The 14,389-nt window shown below is 42.6% G+C and overlaps 1 protein-coding gene across 1 annotated transcript in view; it reads left to right on the forward strand.

Annotated features, from left to right (window-relative positions):
* lmbr1 (limb development membrane protein 1) overlaps positions 1-14,389 on the forward strand; it is a 42,924-nt gene that overhangs the window by 24,225 nt on the left and 4,310 nt on the right. Inside the window, 10 exon segments of the mRNA XM_034148221.1 lie at positions 1,217-1,343; positions 1,554-1,622; positions 1,747-1,811; positions 2,008-2,080; positions 6,288-6,318; positions 6,320-6,354; positions 7,772-7,848; positions 9,297-9,374; positions 12,556-12,629; positions 13,831-13,921. Of these exon segments, the coding sequence (XP_034004112.1) occupies positions 1,217-1,343; positions 1,554-1,622; positions 1,747-1,811; positions 2,008-2,080; positions 6,288-6,318; positions 6,320-6,354; positions 7,772-7,848; positions 9,297-9,374; positions 12,556-12,629; positions 13,831-13,921 (720 nt within the window).

Below are 14,389 nucleotides of genomic sequence, written 5' to 3' on the forward strand. Positions count from 1 at the left end.
CTAATGTACATTTCCCAAAGATATTGAAGTGACTGTTATTGTGTATATATTGATTTCTGTGCTTTTATTCATGTCTTAATGTGTGCATATGTCAGTTGATTGTGTATATATAGGATACAGATATTCCAAAAGACAAAACAGGTCATTTTCCAAGGTATATTACATGCCAAAAACATGCCAAAAAAGCAGCAAAGAATTACAAATACTACCAGTTCTTCTGTTAAATCACAAAACACTGTGCGTGACTGAAAGATTGACAATTAAGTTGACTTTGACTTTGAATACAACGTCCCAGCTCAGAGCAATAACTGCAGTTTCATGTGTCTTTTATCACATTATTATGATGCTGATTCCTGTAGTTTTAGCTGTATCTAAAAACAGGGTGTCCGCGGGGTCTTAAAAAGTATTACAAGTTGATCAATCAATTTAGTGAAAATGAAGGCTATTAAAAAGTATGAAACGGCATTTTCCAAGGTATTACATTTTGTAGCTAGTTTTCAATAAGTATATAAATGGTCCAAAGAGGTATTCTACAGTTTGCCTGAATGTAATCATTGACGTCATCTGAACAGGACATCGCACGCTCACTGCTTGATAGCGCGCGAAGCTCCGTTTACGCCGGTTGTTAAACAACATCGTTATGGGGAAATGCAAGTCTGCGTCCAAATGGTTGGAAGATAAGGAGGAAGGACAATCAATACTGTATATAGTCAATGTGAGGTAAAGTGTGTCGCCAAGGTAACCGGTTAAAACTCAAAGTGGCGATGAGGTCTTAAAATGTATGGAAAGGGTCCAAAGATCCAAAAATACTTAAAGATCCAAAAATACTTAAAGTTCCAAAAATACTGTAAATTCCAAAAATACTTAAAGTTCCAAAAATACTTAAAGTTCCAAAAATACTGTAAATTCCAAAAATACTTAAAGTTCCAAAAATACCGTAAATTCCAAAAATACTTAAAGTTCCAAAAATACTTAAAGATCCAAAAATACTTAAAGTTCCAAATATACCGCAAATGGTTAGAAAATAAGGAGGAAGGACAATCAATACTGTGTATAGTCAATATGAGGTAAAGTGTGTCGCCAAGATAACCGGTTAGAACTCAAAGTGGCGATGAGGTCTTAAAATGTATGGAAAGGGTCTTAAAAAAGGTTTGACATGTGACTTCAGGATTCCTGCTTACACCCTGATAACATATTCCTTTTCGTCTCTTCACAGGGCATTAGGGCGCGTATCTTGGAGACGTTTGTGATGCTTTTCCTGCTGGCTCTTCTCATTCTGGGCATCGTGTGGGTGGCATCAGCGCTTATAGACAACGATCCAGCCAGTATGGAGTCACTTTACGGTTCGTTTATACAATATTCTGTGTCATTTATGCTGATCAATGCCTGTTTTTGTAGGGAATAAGTGGAGAAATGGGGCTTTTTTTTGTGTGCATTAAGTGTAAATATTGAGTTACAGGTGAATTAGTTTAGCATAAAGACTAAAAGGCTTGTGGTTAACCAGGAGCTGTTTCCCAAAATGTTTTATTGAATTAATCTTCCCTTTCTTTTAGATCTTTGGGAATTTTACCTCCCCTACCTGTACTCCTGCATATCTCTGATGGGAGGACTGCTTTTACTCAGTAAGCCATTACATTTCTCGTATTATACATTTTTTAAAACCTCCTAATTAACGTGGCGCTCGTGTTAATTCAATATACTAATCGTGGTTAAAGATTTAAGCGGATCTCTTTGTTTCCTGTGCAGTGTGCACTCCTGTGGGATTGTCCCGGATGTTCTCCATCATGGGCCAGTTACTCGTGAAGCCGACAGTAAGTCCTAAATATGTTTGGTTATTCTGTCAGTAGCTTTGATCCTCGTGCTCTAAAAGATGTCAGGCGGCCATTTAAACGCGCGACACAGGACTACAAATACATCATCAACTCATCCTCCCATCTGCCATCTCTCCAGTCCCACTTTGGGCCTAATTATAACCCATTTCATCTCTCCTCCCCCCCCTCTCTTTAGATCCTGGAGGACCTGGATGAGCAGATTTACTGCATCCATTTGCAGGAGGAAGCCCTTCAGAGGAGATTAAACGGTATGTCTGTGGGAGACGTGTTGGCACATTATAGGGGAGGGGAAAGGTTGATGGAGCGCGCCACACTGGAATCAATTAGTATGGAAAATTCAGCCACACACACACAACGGTGAAAAAAATCCACACACACTCGACACGGCCTTTTTTTCATCGTCTAACTTTGTGCTAAAGGGCAGAGCGCCACGGCAGGGACCATATTTTATGTTGAGGACGTTTTAAAGGATCCATTTAAGCCACACGGGTGTCACCGTCTCTGCTGGAAATGATCGCCTCGTTTTAATGTCAGTAATAGGATGGAAATTAAATCTTTTTGGCTCGTTCCCGTGGACATTAAAAGAGACTTCTGTGTGACTTCTGGAAAGGAAACGAGGACAAGGACAAAGGGAAAGTTTAAAAGAGTTTCAGAAAAAGGTGATATTTTTCTCGCCTGCATTTCCTTTTCACACACACAGCCCCCCGAATTCCTTGTTTGACGTTGAAGTATCTCAGGAAGTATTTGGGCCGAGTTCCAAAAGCTACTTTAATATTAACTCAAGCACGCAACCAAGTGTACAGATGCGAGTAAATCCAGAGTGTGAGCGTCCTTTCAAACCCGGGAGGTAAAGGAGATCTCTGCCTGATAACGATTATGTTTTCAAATGCCACACCGGACACATCCATAGACTTCCACTAAGGCGTATGGTTCCCTCTCTGCTTTGAACTGACTGATAAAATAACTGTAATCTGTTCCTTATCGTCTGCAACACCGTTTGATCTTTACACGTCTCTGTGAGGCCCAAAAACATAGTTTGGAAAGCTGCAACACACACTTTTAATACAGAAATGTAGGAACAGAAGGATGTTGACGTGAATATAGTGGAGGGGAAACTGGCTCCCTTTGATCTGTGTTAAGTAGACGGCAGTTCAGGAGCAGTTCACAGGACACACTCCACAGGAGAGCTTCATGCTTTACCTGAGTCCTCTCACAGATATCCTCCCAAATCCCCAAATCAGTGTTTGTTTACACATCTGGGCTTTTGTTTGTGTGTTTCTGAAACTGAGCAGAAGGTTAGGGCTTAAATTGCCTGATTGCTTTCTTGTAAGATGTACCTAATATACATTTTGTTTAGAGAAATGCCTCAATAACTATGGGAGTCACTGCCGACACGTGACTAAACAACGCCTGTATTGCTTTGAAATGCACCGAGGCTTCAGTTTTAACAAGTTACAGATACTCCAATAGACACAATAGGTCATTTCCCAAGGTATACGACATGCAAAACGTGCCAAGAAAAGGCAGCAATGACTTACAAATGATGCTGGTTCTTCTGTTAAATCACAAAACAGTGTGCGTAACTGGCCACGTCCAATAATATATATCTAAAAAGCATCATGAGATGAATCCTGCACGCTGAAACAACTTGTCCGTGCCTCAAATCGTTCAAGTTGTCGGTGCAAATGCAGGAAAGAAAAGCATCCAATTAAATAATGCTTCTGATTTCCTCGCGATATCAGCTTAGAAGATATGTGTGGAAACAAAACACGTCGCTGAGAGGCTGAGGCCTGTTTGCTATTGTATGACACGCTATCAAAAAAAGTACTTGCTGAGATCAAAATTCTGGTGAATAAAATGAGATGATCTAATTATTTCACGTAGACATTGACATTGCAATAATGGTCAAAGCAATTCCTAAAGCTTGCGGCCAACAAAAAAACCCTGTGTCACCCTCTCTTTTACACACACACACACACACACTACACACACTGCAGTGCAGACACACAGCTGCCCTCTTAGACCCCGATCACAGAGTCCAGATGCTCTGCGGCACGATGACCTTGGTGCCGGTGTTGTCTCCGCATGGTGTTTAGCATATGTGTGGATGACGTAATCTTTTCGCCTGAAGGTTGGAGAGGATACGTTGAATTACTCCGGGCCTTTCCTGGCTGCCAGAAGCCTCACTCAGCATCTCTGCCGGCTGTAACTCAGTCTATACGTGATGCTGCCAGCAGGATATATTTAACTCCAGTCAGGCAGTGATGTCATTGAAGATACTGCAGTTAAAAATCCCTCCACAGCTTTTTAACAAGTGAGGATATTGTTCCTTGTCATCCTGACGATGTTCTCCATGGTTATTAGGAAGCTTCTGATTATTTGAATAGTGATTTATCTGTGTTTGGATGTGTTCATTCAGAGAGAGCTCATTTGCGGCTGAGCAGGTTTTTGCTTCGGGGTTCGTTTCTGCAGAAGAAGAACAGCTGAACTGTCCGTGACATTTCCTGTTTTGTTGTGACTGCATACGCTCGGAGGGTTGAAACTTTCCCCTGCTCAGATCCCAGGACACACTGCTCACTTTCTGCTGCTGCTCAAAGACATCCAGACAGGGCGTGTCGTAATCGCACACAGAAGATTTGATCAAAGTGATTGGTCCGTCCCTCCTGCAGCTCAGATGAAAGATGGTATTTTTAAGTAACGTTGTAACACTGAACTAATTGGTCTTGATCTGCCAATCACCCCAGGGGTTGCAAATGGATACTCCTTCACTTTGGGCCCTCGGGAGTCTTTACACTAGTGCACAGAGCTGGAAGGAAAGCACAGTCAGATAGATAAATTAGCCTCAAATGAGCCGGGATTGTGGTTTTCCTGGAGAATCCCTTGCTGTCTTCTCAACCAGTCGTGGCATGTGTGAGACGGATCCTGACACAAGAGATTATTTCTACCTATTCAGTGTTCACATTGTTTTGTGCTCAGAAGGATTTACTAATAAAGATAATTCTGATAGTCTGGCAGATACAGTTTACACATCAGCCAAGAGCGATGCTTTAATATGTTATCTGTTATAAAACACGACACCTTACATTAGTTAACTGACAAAGAAATTCAATTAAAGAGGCCCTATTCTGCTTTTACATCAGCAGGAGAGGACTCTTTAAAGTAGAGACACTACATACTGATATACACCTGAACATCAGCAGGAGAGGACTCTTTAAAGTAGAGACACTATATACTGATATACACCTGAACATCAGCAGGAAGAGGACTCTTTAAAGTAGAGACACTACATACTGATATACACCTGAACATCAGCAGGAGAGGACTCTTTAAAGTAGAGACACTACATACTGATATACACCTGAACATCAGCAGGAGAGGACTCTTTAAAGTAGAGACACTACATACTGATATACACCTGAACATCAGCAGGAGAGGACTCTTTAAAGTAGAGACACTACATACTAATTTTTGATATTACGGACCTGAACATCAGCAGGAGAGGACTCTTTAAAGTAGAGACACTACATACTGAATATACACCTGAACATCAGCAGGAGAGGACTCTTTAAAGTAGAGACACTACACTACTGATATACACCTGACATCAGCAGGAGAGGACTCTTTAAAGTAGAGACACTACACACTGATATACACACCTGAACATCAGCAGAGAGGACTCTTTAAAGTAGAGACACTACATACTGATATACACCTGAACATCAGCAGGAGAGGACTCTTTAAAAGTAGAGACACTACATACTGATATACAACACCTGAACATCAGCAGGAGAGGACTCTTTAAAGTAGAGACACTACAATACTGATACACCTGAACATCAGCAGGAGAGGACGCTTTAAAGTAGAGACACTACATACTGATATACACCTGAACATCAGCATGAAGAGGACTCTTTAACGTAGAGACACTACATACTGATATACACCTGAACATCAGCAGGAGAGAACTCTTTAAAGTAGAGACACTACATACTGATATACACCTGAACATCATCGCAGGTGAGGACTCTTTAAAGTAGAGACACTACATACTGATAAACACCTGAACATCAGCAGGAGAGGACTCTTTAAAGTAGAGACACTACATACTGATATACACCTGAACATCAGCAGGAGAGGGAACTCTTAAAGTAGAGACACTACACACTGATATACACCTGAACATCAGCAGGAGAGGACTCTTTAAAGTAGAGACACTACATACTGATATACAACCTGAACATCAGCAGGAGAGGACTCTTTAAAGTAGAGACACTACATACTGAATTACACCTGAAACATCAGCCAGGAGAGGACTCTTTAAAGTAGAGACACTACATACTGATATACACCTGAACATCAGCAGGAGAGGACTCTTTAAAGTAGAGACACTACATACTGATATACACCTGAACATCAGCAGGAACTCTTTAATCTGATTGTTTTTTGTTTCTACAGGAACGTGCTCACACACCTATACTCGAGGAAGTACTCGAAGTACTTAGAAATCTGAAGAACAAATTGGGTAAGTATTTGGATTATAAGACCTTGAATTGGCTCGGGACTGCATGCCAAGAAGTTAGCTTTTTACATATTGCTGACAGGCGGCCGCTCTCTCCGTCCCCGTCTGACTTAATTTCTTAATTTGGACTTGGACCAGAACTGCCTGATAATTTTCCATCCATTTTAGGATATTATAAATGAGGCCTGAGCCTTTTTGGGAGCAGTGAGTGTAGAGGGGGGGTGGAGGGGGGAGCACAAAGGCACTTAGGATATTGGACAAGATGCAAACTTTATATTGTAGCAAGCCTTTTAGTGATGTCATTAATTTAGAAGGATGGTGCATATAAAGTGCACTTGGCAAACTTCTCGGCGAGGCAGGGTGGGTGCACTTTGAGAATAAGGAGGACTAACAAGGTTGGAAATAGAGAAAGAAAGTCAATATGGCAAAGACTGGAGGGCAGAGAGACTGTGGACGTCCAGGAGAAGAAGAGATATGGAGGTGAAGTGTGTGTGACACATGACGGACGACCTGTTGAAATCAGAGGAAGATGGAAGACGGTGTGTCTCCTGGCGTGGAAAACACACACACACACACACACACACACACACACACACACACATAGACACACACACACACACCATAGACACACATAGACACACACAGACATATATACACACATAGACACACACATAGACACACACATAGACACACACACACACATATACACAACACACACACACAATATACACATATACACACCACACACACATATACACACACATATATACCCACCACACACACACACACACACACACAGCAACACACACACACACACACACACACACACACCCACCCTCCCTGCTACTGGATGCAAAAGAGTTGAGCTCTCACACACACAATCTTAATGCACACACACACACACACACACACACACACACACACCACACACACACACCCACCACACCACACACACACACACACACACACACACACACAGCACCACACACCACACACACACACACACACACACACACACCCCCTCTGACCAACATATAAATCACAGGATTCATTTTGCTGCATTTCTTTTCATCCAGGATTTATTGTTGTTTCCACTAATTAAGGCAATGATGACTAATTAAAGAGGAAGAGTGGTATTTCTGCAGGTTATGAAATGTATATCACCTGGAGGGGGGGGTGCTCGTGATGAGAGGTGAGATAGTGTTTAGTGTTTCTACACACACTCACGATATGTTTTACCAAACCTCGCTGTACACACGCTGTAAATAAAGCCCGAGGACGCGTCAGTATTTATCTTTGATGAGTATATTAATCAACCACGAGGTGGAAAGTGGTTTGTATCTCTCCATCTTGTAATTAAAGAGTCGGTTATATATTTCTTAAGACTAATAACCCTGCATTGTTGGCTCTTTCTCCTCAGAGAGAAGAAAGAAGGCCTCGGGTTGGGAGAAGAACTTGTTGTATCCCATAGTGATGCTGATCCTGCTGGCAGGAACCGTGAGTAACTACGTACATTTACTCAAGTAACTACGTACATTTACTCAAGTACTTAAATACATGTTTGATTACTTGTCAGGTAATCTGTATTCAGTCAAGGTGGCGTGGGGGCACTAGGTGTTTAAGGAAGATGTTTTTTAGACGTAATGTGGATTATAGTTTTGGATTAAGAGTGGACTGTAGGACTATTTTACAGGAGCTATATACTCAATACACTCCTTTACTCTTGTGGGATAATTTAAACTGTTGTAGAGAGATAGTTAGATAGATAGATAGATGGATAGGTAGATGGATAGGTAGATGGAGGGATAGATAGATAGGTAGGTAGATAGATAGATGGATAGATGGATGGATAGACGGATGGATAGATGGATAGGTAGATAGATAGATAGATGGATGGATAGATAGGTAGATAGATAGATGGATAGGTAGATGGATAGGTTAGATGGAGGGATAGATAGATGGGATAGCATAGATAGACTAGATGGATCGATCGCTCGGTTCGCTAGATAGCTAGCTGAGGTAGATGCTCGCTGCTCGCGGGTCGCTAGCTGGCTCCTCGCTCTCCTCGCTCGCTCGCTCGTCTGGCTCGCTGTCGGTAGCTCGCTCGCTGGCTCGGTCGCTGGCGGGCTCGCTCGCTGGCTCCCTCGCTCGCTCGCTCGCTCGCTGGCTCGCTCGCTCGGTCGCTCGCTCGCTGGCTCGCTGGCTGGCTCGCTGGCTGGCTCGGTCTCCTCGCTCGTCGGTCGATAGGTAGGGTAGATCGATCGATATATTTAGTTACCAAGCAGCAGTTGTTCAGACATTAAATCCTTTAAAAGTGGAATAGAGAATATAAGAATGGAGTCTTGGGGATTATATTCTTCTTTTTTTGACTATATTGCATGAGCTATAAACTGCTTCACTCTTGTGGGATCATTTAAACTGTTGAATATATTCATTTTTCTACATTTAAAGACAAGTTTTACCCAAATGTGAGAACTAGAGAAATATTGAACTGGTTAAGAAGGGCATGGGCTTTATGGTTCCCCTTTACATGTACCATCTCTAGGGTTTGACTCTCAACATGTTCTGGTACCCCAGCAACCTTTGGTCAATCCCCAACAGAACTTATACTTTACTTGAGTATTTGCACTTCATGCCAGTTCATACTTCTACTCCACTACGTTTAGTTTGTTTCCTCCACCTCGGCCTATCATCACTTCGCTGTGTTTGCTCATGGCGGATTCTCACAGCTCCCAGTCTGGGTGTGGAAACTACTTTTGTTTAATGGCTGGTTAGGACAACGCTGAATATCCACCTGCATTCGATCATTATAGTGTGAGGAGAGGGTAACTTTACAAATGTACATGTTACATGAAAATGTGATCTAATCTCTACTTTGTGGAATCGATCAATGTTTTTTTTAATCATATGTGTAAACAAATCCTTATCCTCCTCTCTGTCTGCAGACTATTTCAGTCCTTATGGTGGTGTTTAACATCCTCTACCTCCTCGTGGATGAGACTGCCATGCCCAAAGGATCCACGGTAAGCCCACTGTCACACACACACACACACACACACACACACACACACACACACACACACACACACACACACACACACACACACACACACACACACACACACACACACACACACACACACACACACACACACACACCACACACACACACACCACACACACACCACACACACACACACACACACACACACACACACACACACACACACACACACCACACACACACACACACACACACACACACACCTCTCTATCAGACCTGCCATGTTCCTGCCGGAGACATAAATCAAATTCCGGAAACGCTCCGATGCACGCTGGAAGAAAAGGGCCGAGCAGATGTGAATCAGGCCTGAACTTTGTGCCTCTTGTTTTGTTTTGGGAGCTCATTGAAAGTCATTTCACAGACTCAAAGCGTCTCGAGTCCACAGCGGGTAAATAAAAAGAAATAAGTTGCTTTCCCTCGAGGTGAAGGACGTCTAACCGAGTGTGGAGCGGCGCTCAAAGATTCTCATCTCTGACCTAACATGCAATGTGTTTTAAGCTCTCCTTATCTCTCGTGTGGGTGTGTGTGGGTGTGTGTGTGGTTGCGTGTGTGTGTGTGTGTGTGGTTGCGTGTGTGGTTGCATTCTTGTCTGAGAGAGGGCAACATAATGTATCCTATTTCTCCCCTCATCTCATTCTGCGTCTCGCGGGCATCTGACAGAGCTGCCCTCCACATTCCAATTATTTCATTGAGCGGAGATGTTTTTTTTGGCCCGACGCGTCGCAGAAAATCCCCCAAATTACACGGAGCTGTCCTCCCTGACAGCGTGCGGCTCACTAAATGGTTTGTGTGTCTGGATGGATGCCACACCTCTGATCTCACAGCACTACCACGGTTGTTTGTCCTCTAAAAAAAACAATCGATACTGATATGATATCCATCGTTCCACCCCGCTAACCCTGCAGCGCTCTAACTCTGAGGCGCTACTGTCGAAGCTCTCAGACTGTGGGAAAGTCAAATGAGGCTTCTGATTGTTTTGGGGGGGGGGGGACAATGGAAGTGCCCTGTCAATGTTTGCCTTTGAAGAGGATGAGGAGGAGGAAGAGCAGGGATGGAGATGGTGATGAGGAGCAAATATGCTGTTTTAAGAGGAGGGGGAGTATTGCTGCCTCTGTCAAAAGACACAAGCACTTTCTAATTCAAAGGTTTTATTGTCATCAGCTACAGTGTAGAAATGGCAATGACATTCTTCTGCTCCTCCAACAAGGCAACATATATACTAAAATACAAAAATAAAAAATAGTGCAAGAAGTCTATATGCATGTTAATAGAATATGATATGTAGAAGAACAGAAATTAAATAATGTACATTAAGACAAAATGAAATACGGGTTATTACGGTGATAACTATTTAAGTAGATTAAACTAGTCACTGCAGGTCTTTGGTAGCCACAACAAGTGACACTGTGTTTTACAAAATGTGCAATTATCTGCAACTGCACCTCACTAAAGAAACTCACAAAAACAAAGACTTCCAACGACAAGCTAACCTGAGATATGAGCTTTAAACTAGTATTGCAAAACTGTCCTGAAACGAGGAACAAATTGACATCAAGTGGATTTTCCTCTGGATCTAGTTTTGTACAACTCCTCTGCAATAAATATCAGGCTCTGGAGTGAAAAGAAAGTGTATAAATGAGGTTTTTATGGCATCGAAGTACCTTAACTACTACGGGCTGGAGAATAGATGGCACAGCACCTAAACGATTAAAGATACAGCCACAATATGGATTTGACCCGAGCACACAGAGAGGTTTTAAATGTGCCTTTGGAGCCTCTCCCATTTCTCATTCAAGGAAATGTAGAAATAAGTGAAATAAGGTTTATAACTATAATAATCTACACTGAGACAGAAATGAGTATTCTGACACAGGTCAAAGGGTCAGGAGGTGTCACACACACACACACACACACACACACACACACACACACACACACACACACACACACACACACACACACACACACACACACACACACACACACCATTACTCAAATATAAACTAGTACAAAACTAATTTGTATTAAAACAAAATGCATTACTTTGTACGTTTCATGCCTCCTAAAATATGACACACACACACACACACACACACACACACACACACTTGCTACTGGATGCAAGAGTTGAAAGGTTGTGAAAGATAGCTGTCCGAAGCACACATGCATATTGCTCTCACACACACATGCACGATCTTAATGCATGCCCACCCTCTCCATTAATAAGGGTTAGGGTCACATCAGATGCTGTCTGCTAATTCTGAGAGAGAGATAGAGAGAGAGAGAGAGAGAGCTCTGCAGAAGGGATGACAGTTGCATAAAAAGGCATGAAGCAACCTGCAGGCTTCCCTTTCCTCTCCAGGCTCTCACTGCACACATTAAGATAAGGTGGGGAAAGAATCTGGGACTCTACATATATACTGTGCAGATGTATTGGTGTTGCAGGGATAGTGCATTGCTAAACAAATAAAGTCAACATTAAAATCCTGTGTACACATGACACAGGATCAGAGGGAGGGATGTAGTAGAATATATAGCGACAGTGTAATCATTCACACAACGTAGAAGCGCAAATAAGTGGAACACATCTATGGATATGTTGAAAGTGAGAGGTGTATTGATCAACCCAAAAGCAAATATTGATGTATTTATCCGGCTATTGAAATGCCTGAGGGCTTCAGAGGTAGGAGTGTCGGGTTTTAGTGTTTACTGAAGTATTTGTTTTTATGTTTTTGGCGTACCGTAAGCAATGTGGCGTTTTTTTAGTTTGAACACCTGTTCACATTATTGTGTGATCGACGGTGATTTGAAAGCAGCCTCTTTCATCTCGCTCCATTCATCACTTAGCCAATTTCAATCTGGCTTTTTTTTCCCTCAAGTGGGGAAATTCTCACATCGCAGGATTTCTGTGATTGCATGTGTGTGTTTAGAGAAGATACAACTTTGTGCAATTCACGCGTTATTCTTGCTTTCAATTGATTTACAATCTGCAAACAGTAGCAGCTACTTCTTTCATTTCATAGGATCACTACCAAGGTATACTCATCGTGTGCATACTTAGTTATTCTCTATTATCTAAGTCCATACTTCTGCTGTTGTAACAACGTAAATGTCCCCGTTGTTGTGTCTCCTCCTCCCAGGATCGAGGCATCGGGAACACGTCTCTCTCCACGTTCGGCTTGGCTCAGGCGGTGCTGGAGATCATCCTCATGTTGTATCCTTTCTTTGACCAAACCCCCCCCCCTCTTCTTCCCTCTTTGTCTGTGGCCAAAGTAGCATGGTCCACGGCCAAGAGCAACAGCGTCCGGCCAGCTTTGTTTACTCTGGACATAGTTCAGCCAGACATCTTCCGGAAGACACGTTTCGTCACCTTTTATCACAGCTGAAAAGGTGTAGATTTTAGATCTTTAACCCTCCTGTCGTGTTCGTTTCCCCCCCCTTACTTTGGTGTTTAAATGCTCTTAAATTAACACAATAACCCTTAATCATCACCAGCTTTTACTTAACCCCCCTTTAAGCTGTAACCAAGGTCTCAGACTACTGTTTACATGCATAACTGCAGGTAATATACAAAGACACTGAACTGTTCTCCAGGGTTAACGTGGTCGTTGCTGTAGGATTTCATAAGTAATTAAATGTAAAACACGATATTTATGAGTGATTAAAGTAGTCAATTGGTCAGATTTTGACCCGAACACGACAGGAGGGGTCTTTAAAAAGTCGTCAGCTTTGTTTACTCAGAACATACTTCAGCCGGACATCTTCCGGAAGACACGTTTCGTCACCTTTTATCATAGCTGAAAAGGTGTAGATTTGAGATCTTTAACCCTCCTGTCGTGTTAGTTTCCCCCCCCTTACTTTGGTGTTTAAATGCTCTTAAATTAACACAATAACCCTTCATCATCACCAGCTTTTACTTAACCCCCCTTTAAGCTGAAACCAAGGTCTCAGACTACTGGTTTACAAAGACACTGAACTATATCTAATATATATACTGATGGTAGCACTGGGTCATCTAGAAGAGTAGACTCTACCAATGGGACTTTCTCCTTCATTTCCAAAGAGCAGAGAAGCATCACGACCCTGTAGTTGAATTCCCCAAATGTTATTATGCAGAAATGTCGTTTCCCCCCCCCCCATTAAGTCCTTACGTTTTTCATGATGACCTTTTCATTGACATATCCAAACTGTACAAATGACAATAAAAGCCTCGAGTGTTGAACTGTACTCCAGGGTAAACATGGTCGATGGAGGATATCAGAAGGCCTTTAAGCAATCACATGTAAAACACAATATTTATGATTGATTAAAGTAGTCAAATGGTCCGATTTTGACCCGAACGCGAGGAGGGGTCTTTAAAAAGCCGTCTGAAAGAAGCTGAAGTGTTTTTGCTCCTTGATTGAATTCCTCCGCAGCTACTTGATGGTTTCCTCCGTCGTCGGTTTCTACAGCCTGCGCGTCTTCCAGAGCCTCACTCCCAGGAACGACGACACAACCATGACAACGGTAAGGATGTTGGGGGTGAAGTGGGGGCAAGATTGCACCTTAAAAAAAATGTGTTTGGGACCCCCTGCGTTCCCTCCATTTCCTTCCTCTCACTGTGGACTCCTGCTGTGTTTCGTCTCAATGGCTTTCGCTGATCTGTCCAATATTTGTTTGTGGGTTGCGCAAACACTGGCAAAGTGCAAGTCCCTTTCTTGTACATCAGAGGGAGGGTTTTTTCATTTTGGGAGGGGGTTTTGGTGGAGGATGCGTGCTGTGTTTGGCCCACAGTGGCACCCATTCACTTGGTAATGAGTTTGGGAGTGGTGAGGCTTGTTAACTAGCCGTGACGCTGCAGTGAAAGGGCTTGAAAGGACAACAGAGGGGACCTGGTAATGAGCAGCTTCAGAGCTACTAATTGTACAATATGTGGAACCAATTTAACATCAAGTGGAGTGTGAGCATGTGCTGCAGCGGGTCCTCAAGCGTCTC

This window comes from Trematomus bernacchii, unplaced genomic scaffold (assembly GCF_902827165.1).
Source record: "Trematomus bernacchii unplaced genomic scaffold, fTreBer1.1, whole genome shotgun sequence".
Classification (NCBI taxonomy): domain Eukaryota; kingdom Metazoa; phylum Chordata; class Actinopteri; order Perciformes; family Nototheniidae; genus Trematomus; species Trematomus bernacchii.